This window comes from Hyperolius riggenbachi, chromosome 2, assembly GCF_040937935.1.
Source record: "Hyperolius riggenbachi isolate aHypRig1 chromosome 2, aHypRig1.pri, whole genome shotgun sequence".
NCBI classification, from domain to species: domain Eukaryota; kingdom Metazoa; phylum Chordata; class Amphibia; order Anura; family Hyperoliidae; genus Hyperolius; species Hyperolius riggenbachi.
The window spans coordinates 345,417,181-345,441,383 of NC_090647.1; the positions used below are offsets into that span (position 1 = coordinate 345,417,181).

General features: G+C 47.1%; 1 protein-coding gene across 2 annotated transcripts in view; it reads right to left on the reverse strand.

The window, feature by feature from the left end:
- EPS8L3 (EPS8 signaling adaptor L3) overlaps nt 1–24,203 on the reverse strand; it is a 171,966-nt gene that overhangs the window by 37,949 nt on the left and 109,814 nt on the right. For both annotated transcript variants that reach the window (XM_068269530.1, XM_068269529.1), the window contains exon 18: nt 24,051–24,141. In XM_068269530.1, the coding sequence (XP_068125631.1) occupies nt 24,051–24,141 (91 nt within the window). The remainder of the gene's footprint in view (nt 1–24,050; nt 24,142–24,203) is intronic.

A 24,203-nucleotide genomic window follows, 5' to 3' on the forward strand; every position in this document is an offset into this window, starting at 1 on the left:
CAGACTCAGGAGAAGAGTTGTATGATGAGGATGATGATCGGGACCATCTGTATGTGCCTCAGAGTCCGACCCCGGAAAACATGTTGTATCGTGTGTTTAGGTACTAAAATCTGCGTTCCCTCCCAGTAGTGTTGGGCGAACAGTGTTTGCCACTGTTTGGGTTCTGCAGAACATCACCCTGTTCGGGGTGACTATATAGCAGACTATATAGCATTGTGTTTAATGCCACTCTGTGTACACGGCTCAGCCACACTATATAGCATTGTGTTTACTTCCACTCTGTGTCTGCTGGGAACAGTAGTACACCGCTCACCCGCCACTGTATAGCATTGTGCTCTGTGTCACTGCTGACAATAGTGGTACACCGCTCACCCACCACTGTATAGCATTTCTGTACTGCCACTGTACTGCTGCCAGTCAGCGTGTACTTTAAGGATAAGTGAAATGAGGAAGAAATCCGGTGAAAGAGGGAGGGGCAAGGGAAGAGGTGTTTCCCCTGACGGTTCACGTACAGGCCACAGGGGAGCACCCAAGAAAACCCACTCAATACTGCCCATGTTGTCCAGGACAACAACCCTCACAGATCCAAAAGAACAGGACCAGATAATTACTTGGATGACCTCTCAAGCGTCCAGCAGTGGGTTAAGCAGCACCAGCACATCACGCACGAGGTCCGAGTCCTCAGCCAGTTAAAGTCTGGGCTTTCTTTGAAGACTGCACTGAGGATGTTACCATGGCGATTTGCAAGGTGTGCAAGACCCGCCTGAGCAGGGGGAAAAGTATTAACAACCTCTCCACCACCAGCATGAGCCGCCACATTCTATCCAAACATCCCACTCTGTGGGCAAACGCGGCAGGACAGGGTACCACCAGCAACACTGCCTCCCTTGGGTTCACCAGACTCACCACCAGACCCGCCTCAGCAGCAGCAGTAGCCCAGCCATTGCGTGGTTCACAACATTCACAAACATCAGACGATGCTGACACTGTCACTTTCCGGACTAGTGCTCTTGAGGTCTCCCAGTGTTCATCAAACACAACAACCAACAGCCCTTCGGTGTGCAGCGCTACGGTTGAGTTGTCTGTTTCTGAGATGTTTGAGCACAAGAGGAAACTGCCAGCAAATGACCCCCGGGCCGTGGCAGTAACAGCCAGCCAGCATAGCCAAGCTTCTGGCCTGCGAAATGCTGCCATATCGAGTGGTGGAGACAAACAGCTTCAAGGGCATGATGTCAGTGGCCATCCCACGTTACGTGGTTCCCAGCCGCTACCACTTTGCGCGCTCTGCAGTGCCTGAGTTGCATGAGCACGTGGTCAGCTAAATAACCCGAAGCTTGAAGAATGCCGTTGCCTGCAAGGTTCACCTCACCACTGACACCTGGACGAGTGCGTTCGGCCAGGGTCGATACATCTCCCTTACCGCGCACTGGGTGAACCTTGTGGAGCCTGGCAGCGATTCCTCACCTGCTACGGCGCGGGTGTTGCCCACGCCGCAAACAGCTGGATAACAACAGCAGCACCTACCTCTCTGACTCCTTCTCCTCCAACGCATCTCAAAGCTGTACCTCATCCGGAAATGCTAACCCAGCACCAGCAGCAGTAGGATCGTGGAAGCAGTGCAGCACAGCTGTTGGCATGCGTCAGCAAGCGTTGCTGAAGCTGATCTGCCTTGGGGATAAGCAGCACACAGGGGAGGAAATTTGGAGGGGAATAAAGGAACAGACGGATTTGTGGCTGGCACCGCTGGACCTGAAACCGGGCATGAAGCTAGACACCTGGCACGAACTGGCAATGTACGCAATAGAGGTGCTGGCTTGCCCGGCAGCCAGCGTTATGTCGGAACGCTGTTTCAGTGCTGCCGGAGGCATCATCACAGATCGGCGTATCCGCCTCTCCACAGAAAATGCAGACCGTCTGACTCAAATTAAAATGAATCAATCCTGGATTGGAAACGACTACGCAACACTCCTGGACCCCAACCAAGTAACATGACCGATGAACATCTGGGATGGTTTAGCGTTTCCGGTCCCTGTTTATTGAACCTCTCATCTGTATTACATTTATGACTGCATGGCGGCAAAAAGCATTGCTGCTATATCCGCACGCTTTTTGTCCTCATGCAAGGCCTGGGTTGTTGTGTCTCACAAAGCGTGGCCTTCTCCTCCTGCGCCTCCTCCTGTTCCATCACGTGTGCTGCTGCTGCTGCTGGGTTACCGTTGCCGCGTGGTCCCTGTTTATTGAACCTCTTATCTTTATTACATTTATGACTACATGGCGGTACAAAGCATGCTATCCGCACGCTTTTTGTCCTCATGCAAGGCCTGGGTTGTTGTGTCTCACAAAGCGTGGCCTTCTCCTCCTGCGCCTCCTCCTGTTCCATCACGTGTGCTGCTGCTGGGTTAGCGTTGCCGCGTGGTCCCTGTTTATTGAACCACTTATCTTTATTACATTTATGACTGCATGGTGGTACAAAGCATGCTATCCGCACGCTTCTTGTCCTCATGCAAGGCCTGGGTTGTTGTGTCTCAAAGCGTGGCCTTCTCCTCCTGCGCCACCCTCCTCCTGTTCCATCACGTGTGCTGCTGCTGGGTTAGCATTACCGGTCCCTTTTCCTGGAACCTCTTATATGTATTACATTTATGACTGCATGCCGACAAAAAGCATGTTACCTGTGCAAAGAAAACAGACATTTCCCGCATTTAAAAGACAGTTTTCCCTTTGAAACTTTAAAATCGATTTTCTCAAAAACTATAAGCTCTTTTTGCTAAAAAATTTTTTCCTCTTGTACCCACTCCCAAGGTGCACATACCCTGTAAATTTGGGGTATGTAGCATATAAGGAGGCTTTACAAAGCACAAAAGTTCGGGTCCCCATTGACTTCCATTATGTTCGGAGTTCGGGTCGAACACCCGAACATCGCGGCCATGTTCGGCCTGTTCGGCCCGAACCCGAACATCTAGATGTTCGCCCAACACTACTCATTAGCAACTACACACTCATGCAGGGCAGGTGGCAAGCAAGGCAACTCAAACCAGTAGGAGAATGTAAATGTAAGAAACTGATATAGATTATCATTCCAAGAATTGTCTTGCAAGATTTCATGAGCCCATACAAACAGATCATCTTTCAAAAGCACATAAGCTAATTGGAGAGCAGACGTGGACGGATCAGTAATTTGAAAAGTAGGATTCAGACAAAATTTTACGCATTCAGAGAGAAAATCCTCTTTCGTCTCTGAATTTAATATTTTGAAACTCTTAAAGACACAGGAACCATACTCAGCAAAATCGTACAAATCAGAAATTCCCTCTACACTGGGGTTTTGGGTTGGGCTGCTCATAATGTAACGATTGTGGGATATCTCCGTGTTCAGCGCACAAAGATGTGCGCTGACACTGCGGAGGTCCTCCACAAGCGTGTCAAGATACTAGAACCCAGCTTTTGGTGCAAGCACCAGTAGAGGGAAAATTCCTGTCGGCAGATGGCGCTGGGGAGTGCAGAGGAACCAATCCTCTGTACCTCCACAAACGCCAGACAGGAATTTGTACGAAGCGCAGAACGCAATCGCAAGAGAGGCGATTGCGAATGAGATTGAGCAAAGGGATAGGTTGTATGTGTGTGCGCCAATCTAGTCGCCACCCTGCGACCGCGCACACACAACAGCAGATACGAAATAGGAACGCGATCGCGAGAGGTGCGATCGCCAGACGAGACACAAGGCAGAACAGAACAGAATACGAGGTTAGCAAAGGCACAGCAAATAATACAATGAGGAGATACGGAAAATAATAAACGCTAGCTAACCGCGAACACCGCACTCATTCGCAACAGTGCACGCGGTTTATGCGCGGTCTCCACGTGATAAGCACAACAGAGACAAGCACGCCTAACTAACCATAGACAGACAAACATGAAACAGAGGACGCGACGCTTGCTTAACGGTTACCTCACCGAGCCTTCAGCAAGCGGTCGCAACAGACAAGACAGACACACGAAAACAGAAACTAGGCAGAGAGGATCCACCGCTCTTCCGCCAGAGCAAGTGTGATCCGAGCAGGAACACAGATCAGAAGGATCCACAACCGCTACCGCTAGAGGCCAGTGCGATCCAAACAAGACAGAACGATTCGCTATCAACCGCCGCTGGTGACAGCGCAATCGCGACAGACAAGACAGAGCAGAAGGATCCCCGGCGCTAGCAAAAAGTAGCTAGCGCGATCCCAGGAGACAGAACAGAAGAGATAGCTGATAGCAACCGCTGCACCAGCTATACTCCAAGAACGGAGATCAGAACCATTTCCTGTCCACCACCATAGGGACAGGACAATGGCAAACAAGCAAGACAAGACAGAACAGGCAATACAGATAATACAACCTGACTGAGCTAGAAGGGGAGCCTAAAGCAACCCCCAGGAATTAACTATACTAAGATAGCAGTGGCTGACACTCCAGGTGAGTCCAGCAGGAACAAACCTCTATGAGCAGCGAAGCATTGTGGGACACACATAGTACTTATAGTACACGCCTCCAATGAATGTGGCCAGGCAATTTGCATGACAACGTATGCAAATTCCTCAGCAAGCACAAGCTGCAAAACTGACAGAAGGCCTTCTTTCCAGAGTCCTGCAGCATGCAGACCTGAATAATGATCAAAAGGCTGCCTGCCTGCGCAGGCAGCCGAGCGGATCGTTACATATATGCCCCAGTATAGGTTAGATAGGTATATGTCCCCCAGTATAGGTTAGATAGGTATATGCCCCCCAGTATAGATTAGATAGGTATATGCCCCCCAGTATAGATTAGATAGGTATATGCCCCAGTATAGGTTAGATAGGTATATGCCTCCAGTATAGGTGAGATAGGTATATGGCTCCAGTATAGGTTAGATAGGTATATGGCTCCAGTATAGGTTAGATAGGTATATGCCCCCCAGTATAGATTAGATAGGTATATGCCCCCAGTATAGATTAGATAGGTATATGCCCCCCAGTATAGGTTAGATAGGTATATGCCCCAGTATAGGTTAGATAGGTATATGCCCCAGTATAGATTAGCTAGGTATATACCCCAGTATAGGTTAGATAGGTATATGCCCCAGTATAGATTAGCTAGGTATATGCCCCAGTATAGATTAGATAGGTATATGCCCCAGTATAGGTTAGATAGGTATATGCCCCAGTATAGATTAGATAGGTATATGCCCCTCAGTATAGCTTAGATAGGCTGACAAAAGCCCAAATAAAACAGATTATAGAAAGCGGCAAGGAACGATACATAGAGGAATGGAGAAGTGACATAAAGAATTCCAAAAAACTCACTGTCTATCAATCACTACAGAGGGAGTACACAATGGCTCCATATCTGGGGAGGCTACATCACCACAAAGACAGACAGGTCTTGAGTTTGTACCGTCTGAGTGCCCACAGCCTGGAGATAGAGACAGGGCGGCACAGACAGACATGGAAGCCCCGGGAGGAGAGACTGTGCAGACAATGCGACCAGGAGGTCTTGGAGGATGAGGCCCACTTCCTGCTACACTGCAGCAAATATGCACCTGTGAGGACCGCCCACTTCCAGAGACTCTCCGCCCACATCCAGGATTTTACCTCCACAGATGAGGAGCGGAAACTCTACATCCTACTGGGGGAGGAGGAAACAACCGTGCAAATAGCTGCCCGATATGTCACAGCCTGCCACCAACTGAGAGGAACATGATACCACATGGACTGTATTCTCCCCCAATACCCCCCTATGGACTGTATATCCCAGTCCCCCATGCTGTCCCTTACATCATCAACACACCTATGGACTATATACCCCAACTCCCTATATCCTTCCCTTATTCCCACAACCCCCCCCCCCCCCCCCATGTTAATGTTTTGTTTTGTTTTGCTTTGGCAATGCTAAATGTATTTGGTCCTGCCAATAAAGCTTTTTTGGATTTGGATTTGGATAGGTATATGCCCCTCAGTATAGCTTGGATAGGTATATTCCCCCAGTATAGGTTAGATAGGTATACTCCCCAGTATAGGTTAGATAGGTATATGCCCCAGTATAGGTTAGATAGGTATATGTCCCCCAGTATAGGTTAGATAGGTATATGCTCCCCAGTATAGATTAGATAGGTATATGCCCCCCAGTATAGATTAGATAGGTATATGCCCCCCAGTATAGATTAGATAGGTATATGCCCCTCAGTATAGCTTAGATAGGTATATGCCCCAGTATAGGTTAGATAGGTATATTCCCCAGTATAGGTTAGATATGTATATGCCCCAGTATAGGTTAGATAGGTAGGCGGGGGGGGGGGGGGGGGGAGAGGAGTTTCCACTTACTTTCCTTCATCCTGCACGCAGCTTCTATCTACTGCTTGTCCCGGCGCGCGTGGCATCGGTAAGAGCTCCCCCTGTGATGACATGCGGTACGTCATCACAGGGGGTGCTGTTACCATAGCAACAGACGCCGGGACAAGAAGTACATGGAAGCTGCGCAGGATCCAGGCACCGTAAGTGCAAAGTCTTCTCTCCCCGCAGCTCTGCCTTACGCCCGCCGCCAGCAGCAACCGAGGCCCCCCACAGCGCCGCACACATATCCTTCTGGTCGCGGGGGGGCGGGGGTGTTCCAGACACCCAGAATACCCCCTTCGGTGCGCCAGTGCATGTGTTTGGTTGCTCTTTTGATATAGTTTTATTGCCTGAACTTTATTCAGATCATATATTTTATGTCATTTGTTCTTTGTTTCGTTTCTGATCCAACTTCTGTTGAACACTGTGACTTTGGTTTTGTTGGATCATTAGTTGGCTACCTTCTGTACAACGTCCTGTATTATGCATTGTATGTGGCTTCTGTATGATGTCTGTTTATCATAATTCTATGAAAATGTAATAAAAAGATAATATCTTAAAAAAAAAAAAAAGGCTTCATCTGAGAAAATGACTTTACCCCAGTCCTCAGTAGTCCAATCCCTGTACTTTGCAGAACAATATGTAGTCTGTCCCTGATGTTTTTCTTGTGCAGAAGTGACTTCTTTGCTGCCCTTCTTGACACCAAGCCATCCTCCAAAATACTTTGCCTCACTGTGTGTACAGATTCACTCACACCTACTTGCTGCCATTCCTGAAAAAGCTCTCTTCTAGTGGCATCCTGATCCCGCAGCTGAATCATCTTTCAGAGATAGTCTTGGTGCTTGCTGGACTTTCTTGGGCACCCTGAAGCCTTCCTTACAACATTTGAACCTTTTGTCCTTGAAATTCTTGATAATCCGATAAATGGTTGATTTAGGTGCAATCTTAGTAGCAGCAATACCCTTGACTGAGAAGCCCTTTTTATGCAATGCAATGATGACTTTACACGTTTGCTTGCAGGTAGCCATGGATAACATATGAAGAACAATGGTTTCAAGCATTACTCTCTTTTTAAAACATCCAGTCTGCTGTTGTAACTCAATCAGCATGACAACAATGGTCTCCAGCTAAGGGCTGGTTTACACTTGGGTGCTTTTCAGCGCTTGAGCAAAGCGCTATTGCTAATGTATCTCTATGGGATAATTCTCTCTGCAGCATTTACGATTTACATAATTCACAAACGTTTTCTATAAACATCCCTTTGGTGGCGATTACTATGTGAATCGCATTCTGTTGAGCAGGAATCACAACGCTAATCACGGCGCAAAATTTGAAATTTGCTTTGTAGTGTGAACTTGCCCTTAGTGCTCATCAACACTCACACCTGTGTTAATGGGAAGATTGCTGAAATTACATCAGGAGGTCCTTTTGTGGCAGGGTTGAAATGCAGTGCAATTGTTTTTTGGGGATTAACTTCATTTTCATGGCACAGAAGGACCTTGCAATTCATCTGTTCACTCTTCATAACATATCGGAGTATATGCAAATTGGCATTATAAAAACTGAAACAGCAGTAAAAAAAAAACAGTATTTGTGCCATTCTCAAAACTTCTGGCCATGGCTGTAGTTCAGCATAGCACATAGCTCATAACAAGGTGCAGATGTAGCTAAAGCCAAGAGAGCTCCAGAGCTGGACTAGGCCACAGGAGCACATGACCTGGATGGGAGAAAGGTGACCCCAGGCATCCCGATTGGTCAGTTCAGGTCAAGGTGTCAAACGAAGGCGGGCAGGAATCTGCTAGCCTTTGATAATTACAAATCAGACAAAGGGACTTCCTTTTCACCTCAAGCAACCAGCAGAGCAACACCTACACAGGAGATCAGCAGCAGCAGCTGATAAAGGCCCTGGGACAGGCAGACACGCACGCATCCTTCTCAAAATCCACTAAGGTCAGCTTCTCCCCTTATTCCAGCTTCCTTAGCGCCAATCTTCCCAGCCCCAAGCGACCCCTTTATCTTTCCTCCCCTCATCCATCCTCCCCCTGGGCCAGGCCTGACTGCAGGCCCTACCAGCTAAGCCCATTCCTTTGTCCCAGGCCTCATCGCTGGAGCCCGTGCCTGGTAGTGATTCTACCCCTGGCACAACATCCACCCGCCCTGGCAGCCTTCCCCTCCAGCCGGATATCCATCCATCCTTCCTCTTGGGGCATACAGTTTTTAACCGCCCTCCCCCACCCTGTTTAGCACCGCTGGAGAGGATAAGGTCTCTGCTCGCCGAAGAATCTAAAGGCTGGGCCAGGTCCCAGCCCTTCCACTTACCACTTCCCCGCAGGCCCGGGCGCCCGGCAAGTTCCACAACAAGGGAGCGATCGGGCCCCCCCCCCCCCCGGCCGCCCGACGGGGTCCAGCTCCAGGCACCCCCAATTAGGGTCCTCCATCCCCGGCCAGCAGCTTGCAGCGACAGCTCCCTACCCTCCGCGGCTCAAAACCGCCGATCTTTGGGCTTCCCGCCCTGGCTACACCCCCTCCCGGGCAGCGCACAGGCCCCAAAAAGCATGGCGCCCGGCGGCCTCCAGAAAATGGCCGCCGAACATCAAAATGCCCACGGCAAGATGGCGGCGCCCAGCGGCCTCAAGAAAATGGCCGCCGGTCCGCTGATCGCCACCAATCCAGCGACGACCAGCTGCTGCAGCAACCCAGCCGCCGCTACAGGGCGTTGCTGAGCAGCGGGGAGTTGAGGCCCCGGGGCACACATAATAGAATGCAAATTGGGGGCTATCCACCACCGCCCCACCAGGGGCCCTCCCGCATCCAGTCTCCAAAGTGGGGGGGTCAGGTTAGCCGAGGCCCAGAAGCAGCCAGCACCAGATTGACCCCCCCCCCCCCTGGCCGACACCCCCCACTACAACCTGCGCCCCACCCACACATGCAGGGGTCCCAGCAGCCGGGGTTCACCCATCCAGCATACCCACTGGTAAGCACCCGAGGGAGAGAGGTGGGGGGGGGGGACAGGCTAACAGCTAAGGCAGGGCAAGGAGAAGCCGGATGGAAGAATAAGCAAGGGACCCAAAGGGGAGGAACTACATGTTCCCGGGGCAGCGGAGGCGAAGTAACAGCTAAGGCAGGTTCCAACCGGGGCCGTGCTGGCAAGAGCACACGCACATGTAAAAGAACTCAAAGCGGGTTGAATGGAGACGTGGCAGGCTCCCCTAGGGTCAGTGCTCGGAGATGCAGAAGTCAAGAGGAATCGTACACGCAAGGCAGGAGACAATGGAACCGTGGGAGGCCCGGCCTCACAGCAGCCACCCCGCACAGGGGAGACCGCAGGCTCTTGGATGTGTGGAAGGGGTGGCGGCACTTTTTTACTACCGCAGCTGCACCAGACTCTGAAGCAGCACAGCGGACGCCCCCTGGAGCAAAATGCTAGGGGTAGAGGGTCACCAGGAACAGGATCAGAGGCGCCTATGGCGGCAGACTCAGGTGAGGAGATCACCGCAGAAGACGATAACAGGTATATTTTCCAAAATATGCCCAGCTGGCTCCTTAGGTTAGAGCAGGCGAATCTGCTACTAAATAAGAGGGAAATGCTAGCAGGGATGCAGAACAAGGCCCAGGAGGAAGGGATTAGCGGGGAATCTCACAGAAAGGTCAGGAGTCTCAAACCCAAGCAGCGCTAGCATCGGATAGCGCAGTCGGTTTAACATCAGACTGCTACTCTGAGGGTCCAGGATTGAAGCCCGTGATCGGGCCCGTCTGCATCGGGTGGGAGCCAGTGATTTTTAGTTACCCAAAATACGCCAGGCAAGTTGGTAAATAGTATCTGGGTTGCTGCAATTTGTTTCTACGCAAATGCATTTTAGCACGATGCTGCAGACCCAGTATTTCCGGGGAATCGCCTCTGATGCATGGTGTTGGTATGTCCTTCCCATGTTTTGAATGTTAAGGGAATTACACGGTGGGGCAAAGAGAAAAAAAAAATAATTAATAAATGAATAAAAAAAAAAAAAAAATTATATATATATATATTTATATATATATATATATATATATATATTCACACCTGGCAGTGAGAGATAAAAGGCCGAAATCTGGATGTTTCCTTTTGGGCAGCAGGGGCGTAGCAATAGGGGTTGCAGAGGTTGCGACCGCATCGGGGCCCTTGGGCCAGAGGGGCCCCGAAGGGCCCTCCCTCAACTACAGTATTAGCTCTCTATTGGTCCTGTGCTCATAATAGTCACTTCTATAGATACTTTGAATAGTGGTAATCATTAAAAGACAGTTCCCCATCCCCTTCTTGCACCACTGACACTGCAGTTGCCATTGGCAGGTTTTGGTGCGCTGTATCAATTGTTATGTACAGAGTGCTAGGGGGGCCCCATTGTAAAACTTGCATCGGGGCCCACAGCTCCCTAGCTACGCCACTGTCGGGCAGGGCTGGTTGCTTGGCAGTCCTGCCGATCTTTTGGGCTGCAGTAGTGTCTGCATCGCACACCTGAGACAGACATGCTGCTATTCCAGTCTGGCTTCAGACGGAGCACCTGATCTGCATGCGTGAGGAAGGACTGTGGCTGAAAGTATTAGTGACACATTATCGGCAGGAGGGTCAGGTAGCTGGTGTTTGGGGGGGGGGGGGGGGGGACTTCATGTCATGCTCAGTTTAGTTTCCCTTTGAGGCAATTATAAAATATACCAAACTTTATATACCATTTACTTTAGGACAGCATGAGAAGGGAAGGGGGGGTTTGGTGTAACATGTTGGCTTAACAAATAGCAATATTGCGCAGCATCAGTGCCTAACACCGCTAATTTTTAGGGAGCGCCCTTTGACGGCTGCAGCTTAGAAATGCTTGGAGTCCACCAAGAGAAAAGCACATTATACATGTTATTTGTCTTGTGCATACGGGTCACAGAGCTTCATTCTATTGTGCCTCCTAAGTAAGAAACAAACATGGGACAGAATATACAAAGCATTGATTGACAAATAAGCACTCATACATAAGATTGAATTGGAAGCATTACAGTGACAAACATAACATGATAACGAAATTATAGCAAGTTTTAAGACATAAGACGCATAGGGGCTTTCAGAAACTTTTGTAAGCACAGGGTGGGGGAGGAGGCATATGGTCAGCAATTTGGTTTGGCTTAAGCCAGATATCACCTCCATCCCCCTCCCCCTCCCTTTCTGCTAGCATTCCTGGTCTGTAATAACAGAGATAGGGAAGAAAAAAGGCTGATAGTCAGACAGTCTGACCTATCACCATGGTACAAGAGAAAACACTAGGGGGCATCAGGACCAGTTAGAGAATGTGGGAAGGAGTTAAAACTATGCTTAAACAAGTCACTAAAATTGGCATCCTTTAGGGGCAATTTTAACCACTTGAGGACCTAGGGCTTTACCCCCCTTAAGGACCGGCCACTTTTTTTCCATTCAGACCACTGCAGCTTTCACGGTTTATTGCTCGCTCATACAACCTACCACCTAAATGAATTTTGGCTCCTTTTCTTGTCACTAATAAAGCTTTCTTTTGATGCTATTTGATTGCTCCTGCGATTTTTACTTTTTATTATATTCATCAAAAAAGACATGAATTTTGGCAAAAAAATGATTTTTTTAACTTTCTGTGCTGACAGTTTTCAAATAAAGTAAAATTTCTGTATACATGCAGCGCGAAAAATGTGGACAAACATGTTTTTGATAAAAAAAAAACCATTCAGTGTATATTTATTGGTTTGGGTAAAAGTTATAGCGTTTACAAACTATGGTGCCAAAAGTGAATTTTCCCATTTTCAAGCATCTCTGACTTTTCTGACCCCCTGTCATGTTTCATGAGGGGCTAGAATTCCAGGATAGTATAAATACCCCCCAAATGACCCCATTTTGGAAAGAAGACATCCCAAAGTATTCACTGAGAGGCATAGTGAGTTCATAGAAGATATTATTTTTTGTCACAAGTAAGCGGAAAATGACACTTTGTGAGGAAAAAAAAAAAAAAAAAAAGTTTCCATTTCTTCTAACTTGCGACAAAAAAAAATGAAATCTGCCACGGACTCACCATGCCCCTCTCTGAATACCTTGAAGGGTCTACTTTCCAAAATGGGATCATTTGTGGGGTGTGTTTACTGTCCTGACATTTTGGGGGGTGCTAAATTGTAAGCACCCCTGTAAAGCCTAAAGGTGCTCATTGGACTTTGGACCCCTTAGCGCAGTTAGGCTGCAAAAAAGTGCCACACATGTGGTATTGCCGTACTCAGGAGAAGTAGTATAATGTGTTTTGGGGTGTATTTTTACACATACCCATGCTGGGTGGGAGAAATATCTCTGTAAATGACAATTTGTTAATTTTTTTTACACACAATTGTCCATTTACAGAGATATTTCTCCCACTCAGCATGGGTATGTGTAAAAATACACCACAAAACACATTATACTACTTCTCCTGAGTACGGCGATACCACATGTGTGGCACTTTTTTGCACCCTAACTGCGCTAAAGGGCCCAAAGTCCAATGAGTACCTTTAGGATTTCACAGGTCATTTTGAGAAATTTCGTTTCAAGACTACTCCTCACGGTTTAGGGCCCCTAAAATGCCAGGGCAGTATAGGAACCCCACAAATGACCCCATTTTAGAAAGAAGACACCCCAAGGTATTCCGTTAGTAGTATGGCGAGTTCATAGAAGATTTTATTTTTTGTCACAAGTTAGCGGAAAATGACACTTTGTGAAAAAACACAATTAAAATCAATTTCCGCTAACTTTTGACAAAAAATAAAATCTTCTATGAACTCACCATACTCCTAACGGAATACCTTGGGGTGTCTTCTTTCTAAAATGGGGTCATTTGTGGGGTTCCTATACTGCCCTGGCATTTTAGGGGCCCTAAACCGTGAGGAGTAGTCTTGAAACCAAATGTCGCAAAATGACCTGTGAAATCCTAAAGGTACTCATTGGACTTTGGGCCCTTTAGCGCAGTTAGGGTGCAAAAAAGTGCCACACATGTGGTATCGCCATACTCGGGAGAAGTAGTACAATGTGTTTTGGGGTGTATTTTTACACATACCCATGCTGGGTGGGAGAAATACCTCTGTAAATGGACAATTGTGTGTAAAAAAAATCAAAAGATTGTCATTTACAGAGGTATTTCTCCCACCCAGCATGGGTATGTGTAAAAATACACCCCAAAACACATTGTACTACTTCTCCCGAGTACGGCGATACCACATGTGTGGCACTTTTTTGCACCCTAACTGCACTAAGGGGCCCAAAGTCCAATGAGTACCTTTAGGATTTCACAGGTCATTTTTGTTTCAAGACTACTCCTCACGGTTTAGGGCCCCTAAAATGCCAGGGCAGTATAGGAACCCCACTAATGACCCCATTTTAGAAAGAAGACACCCCAAGGTATTCCGTTAGGAGTATGGTGAGTTCATAGAAGTTTTTATTTTTTTGTCACAAGTTAGCGGAAATTGATTTTAATAGTTTTTTTTCACAAAGTGTCATTTTCCGCTAACTTGTGACAAAAAATAAAATCTTCTATGAACTCACCATACTCCGTACGGAATACCTTTGGGTGTCTTCTTTCTAGAATGGGGTCATTTGTGGGGTTCCTATACTGCCCTGGCATTTTAGGGGCCCTAAACCGTGAGGAGTAGTCTTGAAACCAAATGTCGCAAAATGACCTGTGAAATCCTAAAGGTACTCATTGGACTTTGGGCCCCTTAGCGTACTTAGGGTGTAAAAAAGTGCCACACATGTGGTACCGCTGTACTCAGGAGAAGTAGTATAATGCGTTTTGGGGTGTATTTTTACACATACCCATGCTAAGTGGGAGAAATATCTCTGTAAATGACAATTGTTTGATTTTTTTACACACAATTGTCCATTTACATAGAAATTTCTCCCACCCAGCATGGGTATGTGTAAAAATACACCCCAAAACACATTATACTACTTTTCCTGAGTACGGCGGTACCACATGTGTGACACTTTTTTGCAGCCTAGGTGCGCTAAGGGGCCCAACGTCCTATTCACAGGTCATTTTGAAGCATTTGTTTTCTAGACTACTCCTCGCGGTTTAGGGCCCCTAAAATGCCAGGGCAGTATAGGAACCCCACAAGTGACCCCATTTTAGAAAGAAGACACCCCAAGGTATTCCGTTAGGTGTATGGCGAGTTCATAGAAGATTTTATTTTTTGTCACAAGTTAGTGAAAAATGACACTTTGTGAAAAAAAACCAATAAAAATTAATTTCCGCTAACTTTTGACAAAAAATTAAATCTTCTATGAACTCGTCATACACCTAACATAATACCTTGGGGTGTCTTTTTTTTCTAAAATGGGGTCACTTGTGGGGTTCCTATACCGCCCTGGCATTTTACAGGCCCAAAACCGTGAGTAGTCTGGAAACCAAATGTCTCAAAATGACTGTTCAGGGGTATAAGCATCTGCAAATTTTGATGACAGGTGGTCTATGAGGGGGCGAATTTTGTGGAACCGGTCATAAGCAGGGTGGCCTTTTAGATGACAGGTTGTATTAGGCCTGATCTGATGGATAGGAGTGCTAGGGGGGTGACAGGAGGTGATTGATGGGTGTCTCAGGGGGTGGTTAGAGGGGAAAATAGATGCAATCCATGCACTGGGGAGGTGATCGGAAGGGGGTCTGAGGGTTTGGCCGAGTGATCAGGAGCCCACACGGGGCAAATTGGGGCCTGATCTGATGGGTAGGTGTGCTAGGGGGTGACAGGAGGTGATTGATGGGTGTCTCAAGGTGTGATTAGAGGGGGGAATGGATGCAAGCAATGCACTGGCGAGGTGATCAGGGCTGGGGTCTGAGGGCATTCTGAGGGTGTGGGCGGGTGATTGAGTGCCCTAGGGGCAGATAGGGGTCTAATCTGATAGGTAGCAGTGACAGGGGGTGATTGATGGGTAATTAGTGGGTGTTTAGGGTAGAGAATAGATGGAAACACTGCGCTTGGGTGGTGATCTGATGTCGGATCTGCGGGCGATCTATTGGTGTGGGTGGGTGATCAGTTTGCCCGCAAGGGGCAGGTTAGGGGCTGATTGATGGGTGGCAGTGACAGGGGGTGATTGATGGGTGGCAGTGACAGGGGGTGATTGATGGGTGGCAGTGACAGGGGGTGATTGATGGGTGATTGATAGGTGATTGACAGGTAATCAGTGGGTTATTACAGGGGAGAACAGATGTAAATATTGCACTGGCGAATTGATAAGGGGGGGTCTGAGGGCAATCTGAGCGTGTAGGCGGGCGATTGGGTGCCCGCAAGGGGCAGATTAGGGTCTGATCTGATAGGTAACAGTGACAGGTGGTGATAGGGAGTGATTGATGGGTAATTAGTGGGTGTTTAGAGGAGAGAATAGATGGAAACACTGCGCTTGGGTGGTGATCTGATGTCGGATCTGCGGGCGATCTATTGGTGTGGGTGGGTGATCAGATTGCCCGCAAGGGGCAGGTTAGGGGCTGATTGTTGGGTGGCAGTGACAGGGGGTGATTGATGGGTGATAGGTGATTGGCAGGTGATTGACAGGTGATCAGTGGGTTATTACAGGGAAGGACAGATGTAATTAATGCACTGGCGAATTGATAAGGGGGGGGGGGGTCTGAGGGCAATCTGAGCGTGTGGGCGGGTGATTGGGTGCCCGCAAGGGGCAGATTAGGGTCTGATCTGATAGGTAACAGTGACAGGTGGTGATAGGGGGTGATTGATGGGTAATTAGTGGGTGTTTAGAGAAGATAACAGATGTAAACGATACATTTGGGAGGTAATCTGACGGCGGGTTTGCGGGCGATCTAATGGTGTGGGTGGGTGATCAGATTGCCCGCAAGGGGCAGGTTAGGGGCTGATTGATGGGTGGCAGTGACAGGGGGTGACAGGGGGTGATTGATGGGTGATAGGTGATTGGCAGGTGATTGACAGGTGATCAGTGGGTTATTACAGGGAAGAACAGATGTAATTAATGCACTGGTGAATTGATAAGGGGGGGTCAGAGGGCAATCTGAGCGTGTGGGCGGGTGATTGGGTGCCCGCAAGGGGCAGATTAGGGTCTGATCTGATAGGTAAAAGTGACAAGTGGTGATAGGGGGTGATTGATGGGTGATTGATGGGTAATTAGTGGGTGTTTAGAGGAGAGAATAGATGTAAACAATGGATTTGGGAGGTGATCTGATGTCGGATCTGTGGGCGATCTATTGGTGTGGGGGGGTGATCAGATTGCCCGCAAGGGGCAGGTTAGGGGCTGATTGATGGGTGGCAGTGACAGGGGGTGATTGACGGGTGATTGATGGGTGATTGACGGGTGATTGACAGGTGATTGACAGGTGATTGACAGGTGATCAGGGGGATAGATGCATACAGTAAACAGGGGGGGGTGGTCTGGGGGGGGGGGTCTGGGGAGAATCTGAGGGGTGGGGGGTGATCAGGAGGGGGCAGGGAGCAGGGGGGGGGGGATAAAAAAAAAATAGCGTTGACAGATAGTGACAGGGAGTGATTGATGGGTGATTAGGGGGGTGATTGGGTGCAAACAGGGGTCTGGGGGGTGGGCAGGGGGGGGTCTGATGGGTGCTGTGGGCGATCTGGGGCAGGGGGGGGAGAAATCAGTGTGCTTGGGTGCAGACTAGGGTGGCTGCAGCCTGCCCTGGTGGTCCCTCGGACACTGGGACCACCAGGGCAGGAGGCAGCATGTATAATACACTTTGTAAACATTACAAAGTGTATTATACACTTTGTATGCGGCGATCGCGGGGTTAACATCCCGCCGGCGCTTCCGTATAGCCGGCGGGATGTTGCGGCGAGCGAACGGTGACAGGCGCCGGCGGAGGATCGCGTCACGGATGACGCGATCGCTCCGCCCATGCCCTTAAATGGACCGCCGCCTCTGTGGGTGAGGCCGTCCTGCAGGGCTCCACTTCCCCGCCGCCCCTGTGTAGTGGGCGGTCGGGAAGTGGTTAAGCACTTAGCATAATGCTGCAGACACTATATTATTTTCATTATTCTTATTATGTATTGTATGTATAAAGCGCCAACCTAGTACACAGTGCAATAAGTTGCTAGATATAGGGCCAGTCACTGCAGGAGGAGGATATTGCGTGACCGCTGATGTTATACCTACAGCGAACAGGATTATTAGTGAACTACTCAGGTTTCCCTCCGAGGGAATCGAGTCGTAATATTCGGATAGGCATAAGGCATTCTATGAGATGGCTCCTTGTAGGGACCGGCACAATTAGCATGAAGTACCCTTTATAATCTGTATAGGCCGCTATGTGCGTGCCCAATGCGAGGCGTATGTTATTCTATATTAAACTAAGTAGTTATTATGACCTCAGAGTCGGTTAGACATATCACACTGGATACATGTTGGGCTTCCATATATTACAGCTTGCAGCAAATCCAACCTGACAAACTCTAGAATTGTAAAAATGTATTCTCCGTGGTAGTATTGAGACCACATTGCCAAGCAGCGTTATTAAGCCTGATTCTCATTACAAATAAAGCGCAGTTAGGCTGAGGCCTAATTATTCTCTCTTGTTTTCCCACCTGTAACTCACAGCAGGGAAAGGACATAGACAATAATCACTACAACTGTAAGAAAAAGGGAATTCACAACATGGATTTGTCTTACTACAGGCATAGCGATGCCTTCGTATCAGGGCAGAATACATATATATGTACAGTATATATATGCTTGTGCGCATTGAAGCTGCAACATTCCCCAGAGTCTGTTAAACATATTCCGTAGGCTGCATGAAATGCCTCTACGCATTAGAGCTGCAACACTCCCCATAGTCTGTTAAGCATATTCCGTAGGCTGCAGGATATGCCTCTACGCATTAGAGCTGCAACACTCCCCATAGTCTGTTAAGCATATTCCGTAGGCTGCAGGATATGCCTCTACGCATTGGAGCTACAACACTCCCCATAGTCTGTTAAGCATATTCCGTAGGCTGCAGGATATGCCTCTACGCATTGGAGCTACAACACTCCCCATAGTCTGTTAAGCATATTCCGTAGGCTGCATGATATGCCTCTACGCATTGGAGCTACAACACTCCCCATAGTCTGTTAAGCATATTCCGTAGGCTGCAGGATATGCCTCTACGCATTGGAGCTACTACATTCCCCATAGTCTGTAAAACATATTCCATGGGTTGCACTATATGCTTGCGCACATTGGAGCGACAAAATCCCCTACAGCCTGTTAAACATATCCCATAGGTGGCATTATATGGTCGTACACATTGGAAACTACATTAAATCTAACCTGAAAAACCAATACGATTTTAAAAGAAAATTCTATTGGATATCATGAAGACCACATTGCAAAACAGGGGTTAAATACCCGAAATTCACTATTGATAAAGCATAGTAAGTGAAGACCTCATTATTAGCTCATGTTTTCCATACGCACTGCGAGGGAGCACATGGACAATAAACCCTACCAAAGAAAGTACATAGTAAATGCTACCAATTCGGAAAGTTAACATTTAAAAGAGCGGTAAATTACAAAATAAGGCCCTGTGGCAAAATCTGATGGATAAGACAATGGAAGAGCAATTCAGACCCTGTGCGCATAGCATTGGTTAATAGACAGAAGTGGTATCAGACACCCATGGTATACAAGTCATATGGCACAATCCTTGGGGAGAGCTTAGGACAGGTCAAGGCCAGAGCGTGTTCTTTTACCATTCTAATGATCGAGGCTTTTGGGAAAATAGTTAGCATTATATTGTGTGCATACAGTAATTACATTCCAGCTACGGAGCGTGTTATTATGACATGGGGGGGCGCCCCCCCCCCAAATGTTCCTGTATAAAATACTGGTGGTGTTGGCCAGTAATGGTCCTGGGTGGGTCCCCCAAAATGCGAGCACACAAGGTTAACACATCATGAGGTCAGGTAAACAAGCCATAACAAGTTATTGGTGGGAATAGGAAAATATCAACGAAATGGGTACAGCTCATGACCCTAAATTCAGGGCAACGTCTTCCTGAGGGGCTGAAGGCAGCTATGGAAGCGGCATGGGCCCTGGACAAGATCCAGGTGGTTACTTTAGTTTTGGAAAAGTTACCTGCTGTTAAGAAATGGTAGTGATGGTTGCCCGAGAACTAGGATGGATCGTGGCTCGCGGCTGCTATGGCAGCATGCGATATAGAATGTGTGTAGATGTTTACCCGCAGAGCTAGGATGGATCATGGCTTGCGGCGACATGCTATTGGAAAATGTGCGGTGATGGTTACCCGCAGAACTGATACAAATCATTGCTTGCCACTACTATGGCAATATGTGGATTACAAAAATTGTGGCATCGGTACGATGTGTTCCTACTTGGGCTGAGGGAGGCCCGGTAAGCCGCCCTCAGCGTGTGGCAGGGCATTCGGGGTTGAGGGTCAACTCCCAGAATGCTGTGGCGGGTCCTTTGCAAGGCCGACTTGGAGACATAAGTACAACAAGGACGGAATAAAGTTACCCGCAGAGCTGAGATGGAACATGGCTTGCGGCTACTTTGGTGATGGCGGCCTTGTCAGGGGACTCTTCAACGAGATAAGAAGAAAAGGAAAGCTGGTTATGGGAAAATAGTTGTTGTTTTAGTAAGAAATTGATTATTGTATACTAACACTTTAAGTATGGAATGTAACCAGCAAATAATGTTAATAAAAGCTGTGGCCTTGGTATTCCAAACAATTGTCGCAGCCTGGTGTTTACAGGGGAGGGGGAACCTATGGGTCTTATCCAGGTCAAGAGAGCTCCAGAGCTGGACTAGGCCACAGGAGCACATGACCTGGATGGGAGAAAGGTGACCCCAGGCATCCCGATTGGTCAGTTCAGGTCAAGGTGTCAAACGAAGGCGGGCAGGAATCTGCTAGCCTTTGATAATTACAAATCAGACAAAGGGACTTCCTTTTCACCTCAAGCAACCAGCAGAGCAACACCCACCCTCCCGCCCGTCTGAAGCAGGCAGGCTTAAGAATGTAGCAGGGGAGAGGTCTCTTTCGTCACAGCATGGCGGGTCCTTTGCAAGGCCGACTTGGAGACATAAGTACAACAAGGACGGAATAAAGTTACCCGCAGAGCTGAGATGGAACATGGCTTGCGGCTACTTTGGTGATGGCGGCCTTGTCAGGGGACTCTTCAACGAGATAAGAAGAAAAGGAAAGCTGGTTATGGGAAAATAGTTGTTGTTTTAGTAAGAAATTGATTATTGTATACTAACACTTTAAGTATGGAATGTAACCAGCAAATAATGTTAATAAAAGCTGTGGCCTTGGTATTCCAAACAATTGTCGCAGCCTGGTGTTTACAGGGGAGGGGGAACCTATGGGTCTTATCCAGGTCATGCTTAAAATAGCTTTTGCAGGACACAGATAAGACAGGAGCACTACATATGTTAGCTATGCATGTTGTTAGTAAGCCAGAATAGGATGCTCTGGAATGATTTCTTTCAGAAACTGTTATAATGGGCTTCCTACAATCATTTTACTACTCAGCTGCAGCACTGTGCCAAGTTATGTTGATGACGCCTACATCTTCCCAGCCAGACCCCTGTGGGGGATTTACAGTCAGCTAGTCAGCTTTTTTCTCCTGCTGTGCCTGTACTAGAAAATCCTAGGAATTTAAAATCACATTTGGGCGGTTACAGTTGTGTAACAGATTTTTTTTTTCTTCTTTCCATATTTTTCCATATTTTTCAACCAAAGAAAGGTTATGTACTATGCACAGTCCTATGTAATAATAGCCCTGTCGTTGCGTCCTCCTGTGTCTGCGCGTTGTGCCTGCGGAATGCAGCATGCGGACAGACTTCACACAGCGTGGAGGATGAGCCCAGGATGAGGAAGGTGTGTGCACATGCGTTCGTGCACATCATGGCTGTACTCGCATTGGCGGGTCATGAACGTGCGCACATAGGTCGCGGCCTTTTAACTAGCACTCTATATTTTTGTAACAGCATTTGCTTGATGAGTAGCACAAAGAGCTAGATGAGTAACATAGATTGGGTTGTGGAATGGAGTAGAGAGGGTTAATGTGTGTACACAAACACACAATTAATTCCGCCAGGAAGGATCAAGCTCAGCCCTTAGTGGAACACTGCAGCTAATTAGCGCTATAGAGACATGTTGCTCAGGTATACCCGAGGGATGTGTACTGTTTCTATGGAGAGGGGCAACAGCAGGATACACAATGTAGCAGCTTCTAGTTTGATCATTTGTCGTTGTTGCTTAGAGATCTAGGGTGCCAGATCTATAATCTACCAAGGATGGCATCTGTACACACACAAGATTCTTGACCAAGACAACCCCGAATGGCCTTCTCAGGCAAGTCCGTATAGCATCTTTATGAGGTTTAAGATGGCCACTAACAATCCAATTTCTAGTGAAAAATCATTTGATCGATCAGATAACTCTGATCAGAAGTGAATACATTGTTCAATACACCATCAACAAACCAATCTTTGCTTCCTATCTATCACAACCGACAAGAAAATCCAAATTTTGGGTTGAAAAAAAAACAATTGGACGACTTTTTTATAATTGTTTGTAATCAACTGTGCCCATCAAGATTATTTACAACCAATCTGATCACAATTATCTGATTGCCCGAACGATTTTTTTGCTAGAGATTGGACAGTTAGTGGCCACCTTTAAAAAAGGCAAATGTGTGTAAAAATGTCTGATAATTAAAAAAAAATGCATTAGGTCAAATCTGAAGCATCTTGTGTTAGAAAAGATAATCATGGGACTGACCCCGGGAGAGAAATACATTCAGCCAATCAAAGCATCAAGGCTTCAGCTGCAGGTTAATTAGCTATTTGCCAGCTAACTGCCCAATAACTGCCAGCTTCCGTTAGCTCTATTTCTTGCTCTCCTGGCCCAGGGGAAATCAGGCAGTTTAGGAAAATATGAAAATGTCGTAGGTGTGGCCCTGCTTCATCAGGCAATAGGGGATGCAGCATATAGCAGCAAGTGTCTATGACTCAGCCTAGCATCTCACCTGCGAAACGCGTTGCTTTGACCCTTTGGAGTGTATATATAAATAAATTTGCTTGTTAATATAATATCAACCTGTTTTTGTGTCTGCTTGGAGGAGGTAAGTCCACCACTGCCTCCCCTGTTTTTTTTTTAAGTTTTAGAGTTTTTTCCTTTTGGCGCCTCTGTTCATTTCCACATTGTACAAGTCTACCAATGGTGGAAGGGTGCTAATCCCTTGTTTCCAGATCTGCAGAGAGTGGATTCTTAATCCTGAGTGGGGACAGGTCTAATCTCCCCACCTGCATCTACAGTGGTTGCCTTAGTGGTAACCCATGTTTGTGAGTATAACTTTACATACTTGTCTCTCATTACCCACATCAATCCAGTACATACTGCACTATATTGGGCTATCAGTGTTCTCTCTTGTTTTCTTGTTGCAAGTTTAGGAAAATGTTTTGTTCATCATTTCTAGATTTAAGTCTTCATATTTATGAAATGATTTCACCAGGAAAAAATAATGTAAACATAGATGGAAATCATCACTCTTAGTACAAAGATTATAATAGCTGTCAGAACTACAACATTCTAATCTGCAGCCAAACATCCTGCTTTACAAAGTGTGCAGGCTACAGTTACCTCACATACTATACACCACTCCCTCCATGACAAAAGCCTTAGTGCGCAACTCCAAATGTTCCCTATGCAGGAACACACACATTATTCGAATTCCTGCTGCAAGCACAATTTTTTTTACCCTCATGTGGAAACAGCCCAATAATTTCAACTACCTTTTACATCTAATGCAAATTTCACATGCGTTGCTTCTGGCATCTGTCCAGAATTTACAGAAAGTGGAAACGAGGCCCTAATGTTTAGTTTCAATGGAATACAGATTGTTCCCAAATCCGGCCTTAAGTCATCTGTAGAATGGTAATTTGAGTTCCCAGTACATTAAACAATGGGAAGGAAATGCTTAGCACCGTCACTTTGCAGCTCGAGAGTTCTGGACCCCACCATGGACAGCTTTTGCTTGGAGAATGTGTGTTCTTCCTGTGTCCATATGGATTTCCTATTGGAACTTTCGCTTCTTCACACATACCCAAAACATCACTGACTAACTGGCTGCCACAGCAACTGCCTCAAGAGCGTTGCAAGCATATTAGATTGTGAGCTTCTTTGAGAGACAGCGTGGTGTACTACTGTACTGCTTCCTGCAATAGATGTAGCACCCCTCCCCCTTCCTGTCCAGTGGGCAATGTGTCTCCTCACTCTCTACACACAGCCTGCAGTGAGTGAGTGTGCAGCAGGGTGAGTGGAGAGAATGATTGCTGTACTGCAGCTGGGACATTCACAGGGAGAGGTGGCAGGATGCGTTTAGTGCTTCAGAAGTTGCCTGTCATTAGTAGCCATGTGCACTGGCTGCTATAATACCAGAGTGCCCTGAACTATGATTATGTATCCTGAATACAAGCATATTAGATTGTGAGCTTCTTTGAGAGACAGGGTGGTGTGATTTGTTTACTGTACTCTGCAAAGTTTCTCTTGGGTCTAGGAAGTTATGGAGTTATAGAAAATAAGTAAACAAAAATTAATCATTTTGTTCATCTCATTAAACCTTCTGACAGTCCATCCAAATGCTGTAATAGCTAATATTAATGATATAAGAAGAGCCATAAAATGCACTGTATAAAGGGTGCATGCAAAAGACACATTAAAATGTTACCGTCACTCTGTCTCCTTTCCTCACTGAAAGCTCACGTTCATTCCTGGCTTCAAAATCAGAGAGAACCGTCATGTGCTCTGGTTGAAAGTGTCTGTATATAAGACAATCATGAACTCCATCAGATTCCTACAGCATAACTATCCAAAGTTGAAG